Raw genomic sequence first — 21,506 nt, 5'->3', positions numbered from 1 at the left:
AATAGGGACCTTCGTTCTCCATATTTTTCACGCGAGTGTCCGCCCTTCTCTTCTCCCTTTGCATTCTAAGACCGTGCTCTATGCTTTCGACGCCTACGTGCTTGATCAATCGACCAAGTAAGCTCAGGTCATTCTGAGTTCCAGTCACGTTGCATGACCGACCAATTTGACCACTACACATCAATCAATTAAATCTAAATCCTCTAACGAGGGCACTTTCTACATACATTCGAGTCGAGCAATCACTAACGTTAACTTAGTCAATCTCGTTTCGTCAATCATGTAAGTCTGAGGGTGTAAATCCCATTCTTTTTATTGTGTTTTATTTTTTTGTACTCATTATTGTAAGATTTACATCAAAAGTATGTTTAAAACCGACTTCTAAAACCCTTTTATCAAACCTTTTGTCACGTTGCCTCTTCGAAGGGTCCCAGCATCTGCTGCGCCTCTTCCAGAGGCTACCGCCGCTCCTGCTCTTCTTCTTCTTCATCGGTTTTTTCTGTTTTTTTCGTTCTATTTATTTTACCTTCTTATTTTCTTTTCTTTCTTTACATAAATAGATTTTAATATATTCCTTTTAATTATCATGTTGTTTCCGACTTAAATCCCTTGTAATCAATATTTTCGGGTTTTCGTTATTAAATCAAAGCCGGATTTTAGAGACTCGATTCGTTCATATCAAGTTTCTGGAATTCGTCCTTTGTACATATGTTTCCATTGTTTATTTCCAGTTTTTCACATCTTTTCAAAGGTCGTTTCCGTCTTCATAAATAAACCTAGTTTGTTTTAATTCGTTTATGGCTCGTTCTTAACTCATTTTAATCCGCTTTAATTCGTTTTATTGCTTTTATGACGATCTCAGACGTAATTAATATGTTATATCACTTTCACTTGAATCAAATATCGATAATCAATCATAAAACATACTAACGAACATTAACAAACCCGCGGTTCTGACTTCACAGCCAAAACTCAACTCAGGAATAGACGCAGTAATAATTGCGCCTCTTCCAAGGGACGCAGCAGTGCTGCGCCTGTTCCGAGATGAGCTCTGTCCCGGAACTTCCGTTCTCGCTTTGAACTAATCCTTTAACTGCGTAATTAATTGGCTATTAATCATAATATCACCCTTAATCTGCCATATTTTCTAACCTTATTTATTTTCCTTTCTTTTCTTCAAATCGTCCGTCTTAAGTATATTTTTGACGTAGATTAATTAATTCATTGTAATCCCCTATAATTTCAATTTCGCTATTTATTTATCGTATTTATTATGTATGGCTTATTTATTTGTTTTTCACAATTAATTAATCCTAAATCCTAATTCGACATTAATAAGTGCTAATTATGTGTTCACCGACTTAGTTTAATCTCACATGCTAGGATTAATCTATTCTTTGTTGCATTGCATGCATATAATCGACAACATATCTAATACGAACGATTTCCCTAATCATTAGTAGAGGCCGCTATCGAGGCGGGCGGGATTAGGTGTTCAGTAAAAGGACTTCCTAATACGTACCCTCGCCCCTTACTCTAGATCTCTATGAACATCCGTGTTCATTGGCATCCACAAGAGTCATTCTACACATAGAATGCTAAGGGTAACGAGTTCTTAGTGTTCATGTCACTACTTTGTGTCTTGACATGGCACGAGGTCTTCGAACGGTACCAATTTCCCATAAAAATTGGTGGCGACTCCACAAATGCAGGCTTATTCAGTCTTTCACCGGTTTCAATGCCTTACAAATCGGTAACGGCCCATGACGTGGTTTGGCTATCCAAGGTTCCATGGGAGAAGTGTCGCCGCCTTAAACGATTTCACACAAAACGCGCGGGTGTGCGCGGCGCGGGTGGCCCATGTCCACAATGTAACTAGATCACCTTAATATTAAATAAAATGTTATTTAGTTACTAATTAGAGGAGTTTAATTTGGGATCTGGAACTTTCAATCACATGCTTGTATTGAATTGTTAACCTTTGATTCTAAATCAGAAGCGTTGGTTAATTTGTTAATTCTTTTCCTAAGATCGAAAGTCGGGAATAGAATTAGACTAAGCATGTTTTAGTAGTCTGACCTAATAAATCTGACAGCCCACTAGTAATCATTCTAAGGTTGGTATTTACACCGAAAGATATTATTTTATAATAAACATAGATAACTATTGATTGTATGTCTCCCTAATTCGACATCGATAATTGCTAATTTACATGTGCAACCCAACCTCCCTAAATCTTTTATTACCATTGTTATACATCTTAATTTGTTATCGTTTTAATCACCATGTCAATCAAACAATCGAATCCGACCTTGATAGAACTATAACCATAGCTTATCATATTGTATCTATCGTCTCCCTGAGATCGACCCTACTTCCCTGACTACATTTGTTTGTTAACCAAGCCTAGGGTATCTTTGTTAGGTATGCGATAAGCCTTTGAATGGACGCTCGTATTCATGGCAAACGAGAGTCATTCTAGACATAGAGTGCTAAGGGGAACGAGTCTTTTATCTTTAGTATCTATTTCAACACTACTTTGTACTTTGTTTGACCTAGGTAGAAAGTTGATTCGAACGGTTTTCAAGCCCCCCATAATTCTCTTTTCGAGACCTTCATCGAGAAGAAAACAACCGAGCTAAAAAGATCTAGTCTCCTTCCAAAAAAAAGCACTTGCGTTCCCACACACGGCTTTAGACCGCTGTGAGCGAGTGCGCACAGGGGTGGCATGTCCGCAATTGTACAAACTACCGTATTATCAATAATACTCTTTATAGTCTGCACTTGTAATTTTGCGTTCTTATTCTCATGTGATACCGGGTTCAAAAGACTTTCTTAGCACACAACGCACTCTGTGTTAAATGGCACACATTCTATTTCGTATTTTCTAAAAGATCAAGAGTTTATTTATGTAAGACGACAAAAAGTCTAGAGTACACATGAAATGTTGGTCTAAAGTATGTGGGTCAAGGCTTGGAAAACAGCTGCTCCGGTCACTCTATTTACAGCTTCAGTGGGATGAAAACCATCCCAGAAATAATGGGTGCTTCTATCACTGCATGGCGTTGAAGAGTATGAAGACTCTTTGCATTGAAAATCTTCCCTTAAGATGCAACATGGCTTATCAAAAACTGTTATCCCTGAAAATTATGCGCATACATATTGTCAAATTAGACATTAGTATATACTACTATAACAACATGAGGTTGTTTTATTATATTACCCACCTTGTTGAGGACCCACTTCAATTGCTTGCATATTTATGAAACTAAACTTAGAACCAGGAAGTTTCTTATTTAGGCTATGCAAAAGGGTCTCCAATCTGTTGTTGAACAAAGTCACGGCACTATTTATTGAATCCACACAAAGTGTTTTGGGTCGGAATCGAACAATTTCACCCAACGTGCAACCAACCTTCCCTAGTCCGAATACTGCCATTTTTCTAGCTCCATTTTTGTACAATGTCTTGAATGCCAATAATACATAAATATTATTAGTTGTAACAAAATGCTCAAAAACAAATATTAATGAAAATAATTAAGTACATTATAATATTGTATACCGTTATTTGGCTCGAGTATTCAGCAATGAGCTGTTCAGAGAATTGACGAGTTTTGTACTGCCGGCTTGAATTGTAATGCTCCCGTACGAAGTAATTGTTGAGGTAGTCATTGCTTCCCATGTTAATAGTGTATAAGCAGCTTTCTAAGTGTTGACCTACTGAATTGTTCATTAAGGAACCTAGTTTTGAGATTATTGTTTCGTGGTTCTCTAATTGCTTGCCCAGGCTCACACGATCGCCCTACAAATAATTTTTAGAAATTACAAGCAATGGCAAGTTAAAAAAAACATACTCTTGTAAATTAGTAAAACTTTTAGAAAATGGCAATAAATATCATAATGCATATTCTTGAGTTTCAGTAAAGCAGTAATAGAACAAAATAGTTTACTTTTTTCTATGATGTACAGATGATGTACTCTTGTGTGTTTTTTTTTTTTTTTTTTATGATATACCCGTAATTTTCAAAGTTACAAGGTACCCTTAAACAAATACATTATTTTGGAATCAATCAATATATATATATATATATATATATATATATATATATATATATATATATATATATATATATATACTAAAAGAGGAACTTTTGAAGCGATTTCATTGGTTATTACTTTAGAGCGATTTCATTGACTATTGCTTTTGTTGAATAAAATTTTAATATTAATTCAACTTTAGATAGATTATATATTTGTAATATATGATGTTCTAGGAGTCTTTAAATAATTGGATACATATGCTAATAAAACTACGAATTACACGATACGTCAAATAATTTATATTGTAGTATGTGCTTGATGCGTGTGTATCTATAGCCTTAGATTTCCTTTAGAATGGCAACGGGTGCTTTATCTCAAGTACAATGTCTAATATTATGAGCACAAAGGTGAAGTTTGGCTAACAAAAGTTAAGGCTCCGTTTGGCAAGACATTTCAGGTACCTGATTTGGTCAAAGTAGCTTATTTGACCAAAATTTCAGGTACCTTATTTTTTTGTAAGCGTTTGGCAAGTAGCTTATTTGGCCAAATAAGCTACCTGAAATGAAATGCTACCTAGAGTAGCATTTGAGATTTCAGGTACCTGATTTGGTTTGATTTTCCATTTTTACCCTTTAAATCCATACTATTAAAGAATTATCATATCCTTTTACGTCATTTCATCAAAATCAGTTATGTTTTCAGTTAGTTTGCCAAACATTTTTTTATATAATCATCTACCTTATCAGTTCCTAATTTTCAGCTACCTTATCAGTTACCTTTTCAGGTTTCAGTTAGCTTTTCAGTTTTCAGTTACCTTTTCAGGTTTCAGCTACCTTTTCAGTTAGTTTTACCAAACAGAGCTTAACATGGGTTGCAGTGGAATCATTAACAGATGAGGGTAGATTTAGAAAAAACGTGCTTTAGTTAGTTATTAGATCTTGATATTTGAGTAATAAATAAATTTTACGGAAATTTTTTATGGTACCTCTTAATTTTGTCAGATTTTTTATGGTACTTTTTATTTCAAAAATCTGCCTATGATACCCTTGAGGTTCCATTTTTGTGTCCATGGTACCCCTAATGTAAAGGCCGTTAAATAAACGTTAAGTTTTAATGATGTGGCAATGAATTAGTAAATATGAAGTAAAAATGGAAAGTAGGGGTACCATGGAAAATTTCCGTAACTATATTAGTACTTAACTAGTTTAGATCCCGCGCAATGCATGCGCGATATATATAGGTTATTATTTTTAGCGTGCTTTAATTATAGTTTAAATTGACACGTTATTCATTTTCCTTTTCATATTTTACGTCAAAGTATTTTGATTGGAGGAAATAAATAAAGAAAGAAATGTGTATTTTAATGTTTTTTTAAACTCGAAACTAATGATGTCTATTTATAAATTTTCTAAAAAAAATAAAAAAATTCATCATATAAGCTAAGAATATGAGATTATAGTTTTATTTTCTACGGGTAATTATGCACCCAACCATTAATAATAGCTGCAGATAAAAAATTTAGCAATATATAATTTATGGGTTTATATCAAATTTATTTTACCATCAATAGTTATATTTTAGAGTTTAATAACAAAATTATACTTTGATGAAAAGAAATATGATAAAAGGATAATGGTTTAATGGAAGAAAATCAATTTTAATTTTTTCCTTAATTAAGGAAGTGCTTTTGGAGGGAAAACTTTTCAGAATCTTTATTCTTTTAGTATAAGAGGGATTCTAAACTATTGAAAAGATAAAAAGAAAAAAATCCACAACTAAAATAATATATCATCCCACTAACTTAATGGGAAATAATTGGAAACGTAGCCCCAACAGAAGTTAAGATATAATTTCAATCTACTATATATATATATATATATATATATATATATATATATATATATATATATATATATATATATATATATATATTCACACGACAATAGCTTCAACATCGTACATTATTTTCATTCTTCTTTTGTTTCTTACTCTGTATAGATTATTGTGATTTTTAACTCTATATATATTATTATTAATTTGGTGTGACATGTATGATAATAATTTATCAAATGCCTTTCTAAAATATATAAAAAAAAAATCTAGAATAGGATGATAGTATTAATATATTACTATAAACAAATTGTTCAATAGTGGAGGACAAAATCAGTATTGATGATCAAGGTGCATAAGAGATTGGACAACTGATCTATTTGGCCAATATTCGATTTTTTGGCACTATGAATTCTACCAAAAGTTTGATGTAAAAATTACTTTTGTACCGATTTTTAAAATTTTCATTTTTTTTATTTGTTTTTAACTATAGTGGTATCGACTTTCAGTACAACCCATGAACTCCCTAACACATTTTTTTATGAGCATAACTTTGGAACTTTGACTTTGAATTTATTTACTGGTAAAGATTCCCTAGCTGAAGAACATTCATAGGTTTTAGTAAAACAATTTGGACTTTTTTCGAGTTTTCTATACATTACCCGTTTGCACTCGCTAATTTCCGTTATTGGCTACGCCTACTAATTGCATTACTGCAACCGTAATTCACAAACTTAAATCATAAATATATCGAAAAAGATACTTCGTATGTATTTTTGGTATTATCGTCATACGAAAATATTAGCATTGTTATAAAAATAATTGTCTTACAATTTCACAAAAGTGAAGTTTTCAACAAAAATACTACGGAATGCAATGAAAAAACGTCAAAGAATCATCTTGAAATCCGCAAAATAATTAAGTAAAAACATTACAATGAATTATACACCCTTTTAAACTTGCAGCTCCATTATGGTTAGGATTATTAATTAGTCAAATGCTTTGTTTACGATTTTTTTAGTACTTTAACATTCATGTTATTTGAAAATTAAGAGCACGCTAATTAAAAGTTAGATATTAGCCATCTATTGCAACTTAAATTTCAAACTATATAAGAACAGTGATATTAGAAAATTCAACTTCTGCTAAGAGTGTAATTTTTTACACCAATAAACATCAACTTCATTTTTTTAACAATTTATTAAAGATTATCATTTTTTAATGAATTTTGGGGGACAGAACTTAAACGACTTAAATCCAAGGTGTCTTATATTGTCTGGACTTACAACAGATAGTCAGCTCCTACATAAAAACTACAAAGAATCCTTATCATATTTAGGAATCTGGCATAAGTTATAGGTAAGGTAAATCTCTAAGTAGTATACGCTTTCTTACTCTCAGAGTCCTGCGACCTATGGGCTATGGTTCGAGAACTTAGCCAGATACGCAATATAAGATATTGCATAAGAAAGCAATACTGTTGGAATAAGTGTCCTCCGATAATAATGCGATCACAACTGTCGATCATGATGATCACATGTTTAAATCTCATTTTAAGAATACATGTGGAATATAATATTTTTATAGTCAACTGGTCCACACATATCGGTAATGATTGGCTGACTAGAGTTTGACATTACTGTCGTGCGACGGTGGTGATCAGTTGATCCCCTTAGGTCATACCTATAGGGAAATACTCTTAATTGATTATTTAATTAATCGTATGCCGATACGAGTTAATTAAATTGCTTAAAATTGACGGATGATTTTGTGAGTAAAATTAACGTGTCTCATTGTAATTCGATTATATTAGATACGGTCTAAGTAATTGAATTATTTTATTACTTAGATAAAATTATTGTTTACGTAACAATTTGGAATTGAAATTGAATGAACAATTTATTTTAAATACAAGACGTTGTAATTTATAATTTGATAAACCGTTTTGGTACAAGTAATTACGAATTACTAGTCGATTTTGTAAATGACATATTTTATGAGTATGTTGATCTTTAATATGTTAAAAATACATTACAAATTCACATGTCAAGTAACATGTGACATTTGTCACAATTTGACAAATGACAAAAATAATATGGATTCTCCATTTTATGCATGTACCGAAAATAAGGGTGGGAGTATATAGTTTATATTGTGTTGTTTATATTTAAATGGAGACACAATCATAACCCTAGGTTGTAGGCATGCAAGACTAGACATCTTGAGCAAACCTATAACTAGGGTTGCATGCCTAGTCTCTTGTGAAGAGCAAAAATGAAAAATATTGGGCAACCTACCCAAGCCCCTTTTTCGGCCAAAACAAAAGAAAAAGAGAAGGAGTTTTCTCTTTAATTGATCATTCATTCAAAATCTATAATTTCTAGAGTAAGAAAGAAATAAAAAAAAAAAACTCCCTACTATTTGTGAAAATCCTAGAGAAATAAAACTCACTAATCTCTTCTCCTCTTAACCGAAATAGAGGACAACAAATTAATATTTTTGTGTCAAAATTTTAAGTAAGACTAATCCTAATACTAGATCATATTATTTTAGTCTTTAAGAGGTTTCCTTGGGTATATGCTTTTGGGAGAGATTCTAAACTTGAATCTTGTTCATCCATTGTTGGAAAGCTCAAGAACTAACAAGAAGAAGATCTTGTTGGTGCCCACAAATGACCGAAATTTAGATGGTGAGAAATCGATTTTCTTATCTCTTCTTATTTTGTTTGCATGTATAAGATCTAGAATTTATTTTATGACTAAATAAATTGATTCATATATGAATATGTAAATTAATGAGATTAATAATTTCTAACAAGCGGTATCAAGAGCCTTAGGTTGTTTGCATGCAAATCGGTTATTGTTTTTCCGAGTTATACGATTAATAAATAAAACTTATAAATTTGTGTTTATTATGATATATCACGAAATTTATTATGCATGTTAAAGTTTCTGGTCCTAAAATGTATTTAGGATATTTTGGTTAATTTATGGATTTTTATTGTTCATTTTATATAATAATGGCATTAAAATGTGATTTTATGATAAAAATGTCATTTTTGGACTAAAAATAGCTAAACTTCGATTTTTTCAATGGTTTTTGGATATATTTTCACATATATTATCTATTGATGACCTGTATAGTTTCATAATTTTATGAGTTTTTATGCTCGAAATATGGATTTTTCAAGATAAAATTTAATTTAAATGGAAAATAGGTTAATATGAGTTATATTTCGAATATGGTCATATAAATTTAGTATGTTGTCACATGCAATTTTACAAGATGTGTGTAAAATAATTGGCTATAATGAAGTCTTTATGCATGATTTATGAATTTTTGATGAAAAATCATATAAATAGTGACTTTAATTAGTAAAAATTGCTAAAACATACTTCATGACTAAGGAAAAACGTCACATGTTGCATTTTATCACATATTTCAGATCTAAAATTGAAAAATTGATAAAATTATTTTTCTCATATTTTTATGGTTATAATTGATAAATCCTATAAACCGCAACATTGTTTTTCTCGATAAATTTCGAAATTTTTAACCTAAGTTTTTGAACATTAGGAGTATCATGGTATTTTTCCAGAATATTAATGAGTTTAAATTTTGAATTTTGAATTTATTTGAAATTTTTATGATTTATTTGAAGTTTATGGCATTATATTGTAATTTTAAGTCCTTTTATGAACAATATTAAGAAATATAAGTTAATTATTGTCAATATGTTAGTGGAGACTAATTTTGAGTCCTAAGATGGTTAGGGTAATTAACTAGTATATAAATATGATTTTATGTAATTAATGTGATTTTAAAAGGTTAAATCACGCAAAATCCGTAAAAACCGATTAATATATGATATTGGCTCCTTAAAGGCGATTTAGCATAAAATTGGGCATGTTCATACATATTATAATGCTGCATTTTATTTATGATTGTCATAATTTTATTTTATATAATTTTTGAATTATGTAATTTTACTTAGTGTGGCCTTAGTTTTAATTGATATTACCCGAAATGTATGGGAATATCGATTCGGTTGTAATTTATTGTGATCTCGTATCACCGTTTTGTAATTTAATAGATTTATTTTATTTTACTTACAAATGTATAATAGGAAATTATGTAATTTGTTATGTAATTTATTTATTCCGGAGATCCTTGAAGACGGTGCCACTCGAGAAGACGATCCATTAAAGACGGTGTTGTCTTGATATGCGTGCCAAGACCGACGTTCAAGGGACCAAAGGAGTTGGTTTCCGAATATGTAATAGTTAATTAGATTTACTATTTTCGGAAGGCCATACTAGGATTTTTTATGCTTTGCATTTTATTTATATGTTGCATGCATCGCTAAATCGCCATAACTAAAACATGCATTATCATTTTTAATCAAGTTTATCGACCGTGTCAATTACAATTATCGTAGTTCACCGCTTTAGTTCACTTAAAACGTGATAGATAATAAATTGACATGACCTCTCGCTAAAAATAAACAATTGAGACTTAGCCTTACCAAAAAGTAGAAACCATGAAAACCTATTTCGTGAGGGAGTGCACTCGGCCACACCGGGGTACAAACCTTGTTACGTAGGGGAAGTGGGTGGTAAATGTCTATCCACCGAATTCATGTTGATGAGGGATTTATCGGCCACACCGTGCCCAAGTTAATGTGGGTTTGGATCATGGACACATTTATTCGAAATTTGGATTGAGCTCAACGGAAGTATTTGTGACCGTAGTTGCATATGTTTCGTGCTAAAGATAAATATTAATGTAATTTTATCGACCAAGAGTTCTAAATGTAGAATCGATTAAAGAGTTAATCCACCGAGTTATATTGATAAGGGATTCATCGGCCACACCGTGCCCAAGTTAATATGAATTTGGATCTTGGAATCATTTATCATAGTTGGGTAGAGGTCACTATGTAAATGCTTTACTTGTTATTTACAAGTATTAATAAAACGACAGATGTTGAGTTTTTCCACTATTCCGTTATCATATTGTTCTATTTCTTTACCGCAGTTCATATACGATATCATTTCAATTTTGATTCAAATCTCCATTAAAAACATCGTAACTAAAGACAAATATAAATTTTCTTCTAAACCTTCGAATTATCCATTGTAAGGATCTCTTGTGAAGAGTATAGATGGAAGTTATTTGTGATCAAAAGGGTTTTTGATTCTTGACTAACATATCTACTTACAATAAATTATTTCTCATATGCTTGATTGAGTTAAGTACTTTGAAACATTAAATCATTTTGGTAACTAGATTTGTTGGAAATCAAAATTGACCAAAATACTGGAACCACTTCAATAAAAGTTTTAAGACTAAACGACCGATTGAAGAGTAGTCTTCATGAATTTCAATTTTGCTTCTCATAGCAAAGACTCATTGAAATGAGTGGGAGCATTCTCTTAAACCGTTAAGAAAAGGATAAGGTTCTAAGAAGTAAAATTAGAATGGAATTGATACAAGGCAATGTTAAAAGTAACGTTATTGAGAATAACAATACTAAACCTATCAATACCGACAGATAAAGTTTCCATTGTCTTAAATGTTGGGCACTAGAAAAGAAACTACCCCAAATTATTGAAAAATCAACAAGTTAGTTGTGGGACATCTAATGGAACCTTCTTCTTTAAATGTTTATTCGATTAACATAAATTTTGCTGATACTACTTCGTCAATATTAGAAACCGGTGGTGGTTTTCATCATTGTATTTGATACATAGGATGATTAGAATATGACGACTAGCAACAATGATGTCGAGAGATAGAGTCATTGTGTACTCAATCTAGTTTTGGGTTTATTTTTATACCTTAATTATGACTATTAAGTGAATAAACTCTAAATAAGAATATAATTTTGTTAAGATACATAAGAGGTTCACTTTTGTGACCCTATACACCATGATTTGATGTATGGCTAGCCCATTATCAAAGGTGATTATATGCTAAACCAAACTAGAATGATATATCATGTAGATGATGCAAGACTCAAATTGGTAACCCAAGATTAAACCTTAGATTCTGGAATGATGAACGCAAAGAGTTATCGAGTACTCTTGAAACCATTAGATCTTATGGTATATGCGTATCTTGTATTTAAAGCAAGAGGTCTCGTGCTTTTGGTTGAAAAGGAGATGGAGAATGTAAATCATTGATACAGAATAGGTTGATCATTTTCTTTTACCAACGATATAAGTTGACGCTAATATGTTCACTTAATAAGGTAAATAGAGAAATCTTTGAAGAAGTTCAAAGAGTTCAAAGAATCACAATCTAGTCGTGATGGGATTATCAAAGTGAAGACTTTGATATGAGCCAAATGAAATGTGATATAATATCACAAGTTAATCTCTCTTAGCACGCATTATGGGATAATGTGTGGTTGGATAAAGAAATCAAATGCTATTCGATATGGTTTGGACTTCAATCAAGTTACTTTGAGTTACTTGATCCTTTTGGGGATTTTATCATATTATCTAAATTATTTTTCCACTAAATCTAAAACGAATCATATATTAGATATGAAATGGTAGGGTACCATGTTTGTAAGTTTTCAAAAGAAACAAATGCTCATTTTTCCTTATTATAATCATGAGTACAACGGGTTTGTGGCTCGTGAAACTGTCTTTCTAGAATACAAGTTTATTTTTAGAAGACAGAGTGGGAGAAATTATTTAAAAGCCACCAAAAGCCACAAATAATGTTATGTCGCAAGAAACTGGTCTTTCTTGGCTACATGAGACGTTTTGTGTAAGACGTTGTTTCTTCAAAACCAAGGAGGTTAAAGTCGTCACTTGTTGAAGATGATGAATTCATGTTAATTTTAAGAAAGTAAAGAGCTTACAACTTGCAAAGAAATTGTTTGATTCAAGTTGATTACTTCTGGAAAGTAATGAACATATGACTTACATGAGAGTGTTTAAGTCACAACTCAATACAAGGCTTAGAGCCATGAAAATCCGAAATAAATTCCAAGTGAATTGTTAGATATCAAAGCTTGATTGGTGGCAAAGGGTTTTGCACTAGTTGAAATGCTCAAGTCTATTTGGATCTTCTTAGGGATTGTGTTTCATTATGATGATATACATATAGCAAGTGAATCTAAAACCCTCTTCTTCAATTAGAAGGAATGTATTCAATACATGTCTTGAGTTTTGTAGATTCTTGAAATCCTAAGATAATGTGAAACTTAAGAGAGGGTCTTAAGTAGGACATCAATGAGTTGGAATCACTGTTTTGATCATGTTATAAAACTTTTCTCGATAAGTCGAGAAGTTGTGTTTATACATGGAGTTTAGTGGGAGTTACGGAAATTTTAATTAGTCTAATATGTGGATGACATATTGATCATTGGGGATGATTTAAGACTTTTGGAGTAATATAATACATCTTTAATATCCAGATTTATGTAGATAAATCCACATGATATTAGCATCAAATAAGAAGTCTTATGTTGATAAGATTCATGATTAGTTCAATCGAGTTGAACATATTTGATTGATTACATTTGTTTCCGCTGCCGAATCAATTAAATAGAAAATGATGTATAACACTTCATATACTTTAAGTATGATGAATTGTTTCAAATCGAATTTAAGTAATAGTTACCAAGTAAGCCATAAAGATTACCCTTAAGTGCTTGCAGAAACATTAAGGATGTAATGCAAAGTGTTTTTGATGCAATTTTGTGTAAGGGTGTTACACAAGTGACAATTGACAATTGAGATTGCGCATGGTTTGCGACAAAACCATAATCAAAACACACTAGGATGGTTAAGATACCATCGTGGCTATGTTATTTAAGAAATAGATATTCTAGAATCGTTCTAGGCAATAAAGAACAATGAGAAATATTTACAACGGAAATTGAGTACACTTGCAATCATGGGATATGCAAGAAGGATGAGTCCCGCACACTGTGAAAACAGTGGGAGCTATTCTAAGGCTAGAGGGCCTATGTCTTGATTGGATCTCGACACGTACTCAGAAAGTTTTGTAATGCAAATGTATACATTACAAAGGAAAACGAGTATGTAGTAAGGTTGAGTAAGGTACAAGAAGTTGATAAAACCTACTAACCAAAGCCTTCTCATAGGCTTAACATGATGAGTCATGTCATTTAAATTGAATTGAGATGAACAACTACATACAAGATCTAAATTGGATATGAAGTAGTAATCAAGTATTGACTACTCATATGATAATCACATTTGTCGTTCGAGTTTTTTAAAATCTGAAAACTCCTTTTATACTTTGTTACATCCAAACGGGTTGTAGAGACAATATTGAACCCCGTTAAAGTGAACCCGGATTAACATGGTAGATAAGTCCGGTCAATCAGTTATTCTCCAGATCGAGGAAACCACTCTCGATATGATCACTTGCAAGTACGACCTGAAAGACACCTTGCATTGAGTGGGAGATAGTAATAGGACAAGAGAATTGGTGACGCACACTTGTCGAGGACAAGTGGGAGATTGTTGGAATAAGTGTCCTCCGACAATAATGCGATCACAACTGTCGATCATGATGATCACATGTTTAAATCTCATTTTAAGAATACATGTGGGATGTAATATTTTTACAGTCAACTGGTCCACACATATCGGTAATGATTGGCTGACTAGAGTTTGACATTACTGTCGTGTGACGGTGGTGATCAGTTGATCCCCTTAGGTCATACCTATAGGGAAATACTCTTAATTGATTATTTAATTAATCGTATGCCGATACGAGTTAATTAAATTGCTTAAAATTGACGGATGATTTTGTGAGTAAAATTAACGTGTCTCATTGTAATTCTATTATATTAGATACGGTCTAAGTAATTGAATTGTTTTATTACTTAGATAAAATTATTGTTTACGAAACAATTTGGAATTGAAATTGAATGAACAATTTATTATAAATACAAGACGTTGTAATTTATAATTTGATAAACCGTTTTGGTATATGTAATTACGAATTACTAGTCGATTTTGTAAATGACATATTTTATGAGTATGTTGATTTTTAATATGTTAAAAATACATTACAAATTCACATGTCAAGTAACATGTCACATTTGTCACAATTTGACAAATGACAAAAATAAAATGGATTCTCCATTTTATGCATGTACCGAAAATAAGGGTGGGAGTATATAGTTTATATTGTGTTGTTTATATTTAAATGGAGACACAATCATAACCCTAGGTTGTAGGCATACAAGACTAGACATCTTGAGAAGAACAAACCTATAACTAGGGTTGCATGCCTAGTCTCTTGTGAAGAGCAAAAATGAAAAATATTGGGCAACCTACCCAAGCCCCTTTTTCGGCCAAAACAAAAGAAAAAGAGAAGGAGTTTTCTCTTTAATTGATTATTCATTCAAAATCTATAATTTCTAGAGTAAGAAAGAAATAAAAAAAACTCTCTACTATTTGTGAAAATCATAGAGAAATAAAACTCACTAATCTCTTCTCCTCTTAACCGAAATATAGGACAACAAATTAATATTTTTGTGTCAAAATTTAAAGTAAGACTAATCCTAATACTAGATCATATTATTTTAGTCTTTAAGAGGTTTCCTTGGGTATATGCTTTTGGGAGAGATTCTAAACTTGAATCTTGTTCATCCATTGTTGGTAAGCTCAAGAACTAACAAAAAGGAGATCTTGTTGGTGCCCACAAATGATCGAAATTTAGATGGTGAGAAATCGATTTTCTTATCTCTTCTTATTTTGTTTGCATGCATAAGATCTAGAATTTATTTTATGACTAAATAAATTGATTCATATATGAATATGTAAATTAATGAGATTAATAATTTCTAACAAATACGACTTAGAAATCTAAACAAAATTGAAAATTTAATATGACATTGACCAAGAAAGATTAATTGAAAATATAATAGTAGTAGTTGGTTACACTACTCGGGACAATTTGCATTATGAAGCACCGATTTCGGTTCAAATTCGGAAAATATTGAATTTCCAATTGTCATGAGTTGCATAAAAGTCATGATAAAACAAAACTCTTCTATTATATTTGTTATAAAAATGTTTTTAAAGCAACAATTTCAAGATAAATATTCAGAAATTATTTTTGATATTACCGGCCAACGGCCGGGCATGAAATCTAGTAATATAATATTTGAAAGGTTTTAGTAGAAGGAGTACAACTAATATAATCTTTTATTACTCATCAATATACAATCAATCAATCAATATCAATATATATATAACTAAAGGAGGCTTTTTTTCTAATTATACTATTAACATTAGAATTAGGAGATAATTAACTATTTACAATTTTTCTATTATAATTAGGAATATAATTTTTCTATTAGAAATGAGAATTAATTAGTTATTTTACAATTTTCCTATTAGAAATAGGAAATAAATTAACAATTTATTAAGGCTTTTTTTTCCTAATTATACTATTAGAATTAAGAGATAATAATTATTTAAAAAATTTCAGGAATATGATTTTCCTAATAGAAATGAGAACTAATTAATTATTTTATAATTTTATTATTTGAAACAGGAAATAAATTAGTTATCTACAATTTATTAATATTAAAAAATTATTCATTAGTATTTGTTCACTTTTTGTTAAATTAGAAGGAAAAAAACCTTTGATATATCGATAATATCCAATTTTATAACAACTTCCGATTAAAAAACTAAGTTATTATGTGGCTAAAAGGCCCTGGGCCAAACTGGGTTGTGACAAATGTGCATGCATAATATGTACTGCATGGAATTTACTCATGTAAAGAGTAAAATGAACGCTGAAATATGCCCCTACGTCTTTTATTATTGCTAATGTCATATTTAATTATACATAATACGAAGTTTATTTTTCAAATGTCATATGTATTTCTCATACTAATTTGAAAGTTATTTCCCTCACAATACACTTCAACTTCTATTGTTAATTTATTATAATATTATTTACATTCATTTGTCATTATATAAAAGTATATTAATCAAAATTTAAATAAGATATTCACAAATTAATAATAAGTACAAAGTTTGATATCTATTTTTCAAGGAGTATTAAAAGATAAAGAAAGTTGTTGCTAATTTGCGAATCGAAATATCATTTTATGACAAATGAGTAAATGTTTTGAAAAACTTTATTGTGCGATTGTTTTACAATTTAAAGTAAAAATGGTACCACGAGTAATAAAATAGATTTGAATGAGGCTTAAGGGTAAATTAGATACACTTATTATAGAAATATGGGTAAATTAGATACACTTATTATAGAAATATGTATAAGGTTAAGATTCAATTCAAGCAACGATCAACATTAAAAAAAAGTCATGAAAAACACATAAAAGGGTAAGAGTAGTCTTTCCCTAACATAGTGAAGACCGTCTCTCACAAACTTTTCTTCTGATAAATTTACATGCGTAAAAAACGGTACTATTCAATTATATGGAGCAAACTAATTATTGTTGATGATATATATATATATATATATATATATATATATGTATATATATATATATGTATATATATATATATATATATATATATATATATATATATATATATATATATATATTTGTGTAAATTGAGCACAACATCACTATAATTTAGAGAGAGATACGAATTGGGGAAGGTGAGACATATTCGTCATGCATAATATGATGCTTTAACAACCTTAAGGCAAAAATATAAAAATAAATGAAAAAATTTAAACCTAAAAGCGGGTCACGTACTTGCCAACTCTTCTATAGTTCTCTACCGCATTAATATTCTCATGAAATTTATGACATTTATTTCATATTAATAAAAAAATTATTATACTGCTTCGTACAATTTGTGATTTATAATTTTTAGCTAACTTATTTGAACTTGCTTAAATTTATTTCAAATGAGAAGATGGAGGGCAAGACTATTGTTATACGGGGGTGTCATAGGTAGCCCCGACCATGTAGTATTGCATTAGAATTTGGTTCACATTTAAAGGTAGGTCTATAGTTTGACCGGGAGATATAACATTTAACTACATGTAAATGTTTTTACGTAACTACCATTAGGAGTGGGCACCGGTCCAAAATCGGACCAAACCAGACCGGAACCGGAATCGACAAAAATCATGCACCGGAACCGGACCGGATTTAAAAAATTCCGGTTCAAGACCGGACCGGATCGGTTGGACCGGAATTTGTCATTACATGACCACTTTTACAAATTCCGATTGTTGGACCGGATTAAAATATAATTTTAAGAAAAAAAAAATGCAAATAACAATAGCTCCGGTCCAAACCGGTCCGGACCGGAAAATACCTATCTCGGACCGGAATCTTAGAAAATGGTGGATCGGAAACCGGACCAGAATTTTTAATTCCGGTCCCGGTCCACTAGATTTCGATCAGGACCGGTCCATTTTTCCGGTCCGGACCGGATTATGCCCACCCCTAACTACCATTTGACCAAACAATGATTATTGTTTTCCTTGACCAATTGAAAAACAAACAGGTATTAATGAACAAAATTTAAAAACTCTCAGTCCCAAGTATCATATATATAAACTTCATATTGGTTTTATTTTCTTAAAAAAACAACATTGTCGAGAGCAAGGGTTAGTTTACATTGGATGGTGGATTTTTCTAGAAGTAGAGGTTTAGTTTTTCATATGGTTGGATAAATTTGAGATAAGTTTCGGAGACAAGGATCGATCTTTCAAGGGATGAGATTGTTTTAGATCATGTGTGTGAATAGGGAAGAAAAATAGGGGTTTGCGTGAAAGATTTTGTTTCAAATGAGAAGATGGGGGCTAAGACTATTGCTATAGAGGGAGGGGGTGTCATAAGCAGCCCTAGCCATGTAGTATTTCGTCGGAATTTGGTTCACATCCAAACGTACTTCTATAGTTTGACCGGGAGATATAACATTCTAACTGCCTCTAAATGTTTTTACATAATTACAATTTGATCCATGGGGTGTCATAAGCATCCCTAGCCATGTAGTATTTTGTCGGAATTTGGTTCAAATTCAAACGTACTTCTATAGTTTGACCGGGAGATATAACATTCTAACTACCTCTAAATGTTTTTACATAATTACAATTTGATCCAGCAATGATTAAATTATGGTGGTTATTCGAAAGGAGATTTGTTGCATCATTGAGTTGATTATGCAGAGTAGATATTATTGTTTTCCTTTACCAATTGAAAAACAAACAAGTATTAATGAACAAATTCTAAAAACTATCAGTCCAAGTATCATATATATAAACTTCATATTGGTTTTATTTTTCCTAAAAAAAAGTATTTTATTAATCAAACACTCTTTTATTCTTATGTCAATATTATGTTAACGGGAATTATTTGTTGGTCATGCGGCATACATAAAATCTTAGACATGAACAATGTACTATATGTCTATATTCCATTTTATTGTGAAATTTATCACACATTATTTTAATATCCGTGCAACGCACGGGCAAGAAACTAGTTTCTTATTATTTAATACTTTTTCTACATTCTATTCTTGTTTTTTTTTAAAAACACATAATTTGATCAATAGAAAACAATATGTATTTTTTTTCATTTATTTATTTAAAAATAGAAAAGGATAATATTAATATAATAGACTTTTTTATAATAATTTTTAGAGATTCCACTTTCAAATTTTCTTAAACATATTTTCATAATTTTAAAATACTTTATTTTCTACAAAGTCGCCAAAGAAATAAGTTAATATATTATTTAAGCAATATCAAAGTATATGATCTTTTATAATTTAAAAGTAAATTATGCCAATATTATGTGACATGAATGATGAATGCAAACTTTGAGCTATTGTAGTTAAAATCAAACGTTGTGTTATTCTTAAAATCCAAAACATATATAGAAATATATATTTTTGTTAAATTCGCATTACTAATCCTCTCTTTACTAAAAGAATAGGAAAAACTTGAAATTTTCCCGCCTAAAATACTTTAGCTATAATTTGGGTCTTAATTTGGGAAATTATTCTCTCTTTTTTTTTTTTTTTTACCTTTTACTATGACACATTAAAAATTGTCTTCATAGTTAAACTCAAAATATAGTTAAATATTACTTTTTCTCTTTTCTAGCTTTTATTACAACACAAATATTAATTTAATTGTTAAGTTCTCCATATAAAGTGATCTAAAAAAATTGCATTTTCGCGCGGGATCTACTCTATTCTAATTAAAAGTATATTATTTTCTTTGAGATAATATTTTTTATTTTATTTTTTTTTTGCGGAAAAGGGCAAAGAATCTCTCACAAGAGGTCCACTTCTATATCTATATTATTTTATTTTTATAGTTTCTTTAGGAAGTTCTTTTTTCAACATATTAGATAAGGCTTTTTCCAGGTATGATTGAGATGGTATTTACTTAATGTCAAGTTACCTTAATTATATTTTCAATGGTATAAAGCAAACTAATTAGTGGTTTATCATTTCCTCGGCCTCCAAGATGTAATTATTATTACCAATAAAAATCTAACTTATCATATAGTTATGGACGTTACCGACTTTTTATGACCCTGTGCAAAATTTTAAATATAAGCCCCTAATAAAGTTTATTTTATACTCCGTAGTATTGAATTGCATAATCTTAATCTATAGTAACTTTTTTATAACAAACAGGGTTGAAATGAGAAAATGACGATAAAGTATTAGAATAAAATCATTTACCAAAAGTTCACCAGTTTCTGGACGAATACCAGCTGAACCAGATGCGTAGTTTACTCCCTTTATAATATGTTGATCTTTCGCTATGCTAAAAGGTGATATTGTATCTTCAAACTTTAAATGCTCAGCTGTAGGGGGAAAAAAACACAAATAACATTATACCTCCAGTGGTACAATAGCATCATACAACCAAGTTATATCTTAACGAGCTTATGTGTAATTTTCTTGAGCTTTTTTAAAGTTAATTTTTTTTATATTTAAGTGAATGAGTTCAGAAATTTTATGGTATAGCTCAACTTCTTTAAAACAAAACTCGAAAACTTTATTATATAACTCGGGTTCTAGAGCATACAACTGGTACAACTGGTTGTTAGATCTATTAACTGGAAAAAACATATGCAACACAGTTAAGTTATACCAAACAATTTATAGGTATTAATATTTCTTCTCATTCATTCGGTCTAATAATATAGGAAGTGATGCTTTTTAAATTGTTTTCTTTATTTTTTTTGGAAAATAACGAGAAAAAAGAAATGAAATAACAAAATATTGGTGAAAGATAATATAGAATTACAAACTATAATAATCAAAATATTATGGGCATGGGTAAACGAACTTTTGAGTAAAAGTTTTAACATTTTATAAATTAATTAAAACTAAGGACAAAAACGCCACTAAAAAACGTACATCTGATACCTATAAAAGGAAAGTGGCGACTTTGTGCAAAACTCAAAACTACTTGAATTCGCAGTATATGCCATCGCCTCACCCTTCCTCCACATTTTCCATCTTCATCCTACACTGTCGTCGGAGATAAGGCCGAACCACGACCTTTCTCCGGCGATCCTTTACTCCGTCTAGGCTTTGACTATGGCGACTCAGATTAACTCACTTGTGTCAAAACTTTGCCTTCTAATCGTCCCTCGAAATTAACGTTTT

General features: G+C 30.7%; 1 protein-coding gene across 1 annotated transcript in view; it reads right to left on the bottom strand.

Annotated features, from left to right (window-relative positions):
- Positions 1-2,853: 2,853 nt before the first annotated feature.
- Positions 2,854-21,506, bottom strand: part of LOC141642907 (GDSL esterase/lipase At4g18970-like) — a 36,896-nt gene continuing 18,243 nt past the window's right edge. The window contains exons 2-5 of the mRNA XM_074451899.1: positions 20,571-20,695; positions 3,563-3,802; positions 3,228-3,465; positions 2,854-3,140 (exon numbers count right to left, since the gene is read on the bottom strand). Coding sequence (XP_074308000.1) covers positions 2,953-3,140; positions 3,228-3,465; positions 3,563-3,802; positions 20,571-20,695 — 791 coding nt within the window. The 3' untranslated portion in view covers positions 2,854-2,952. The remainder of the gene's footprint in view (positions 3,141-3,227; positions 3,466-3,562; positions 3,803-20,570; positions 20,696-21,506) is intronic.

This window comes from Silene latifolia, chromosome 2 (genome assembly GCF_048544455.1).
Source record: "Silene latifolia isolate original U9 population chromosome 2, ASM4854445v1, whole genome shotgun sequence".
Classification (NCBI taxonomy): domain Eukaryota; kingdom Viridiplantae; phylum Streptophyta; class Magnoliopsida; order Caryophyllales; family Caryophyllaceae; genus Silene; species Silene latifolia.
The sequence above is the reverse complement of the archived record's forward strand: the minus strand, read 5'-3'. Positions and strand labels throughout refer to the sequence as shown.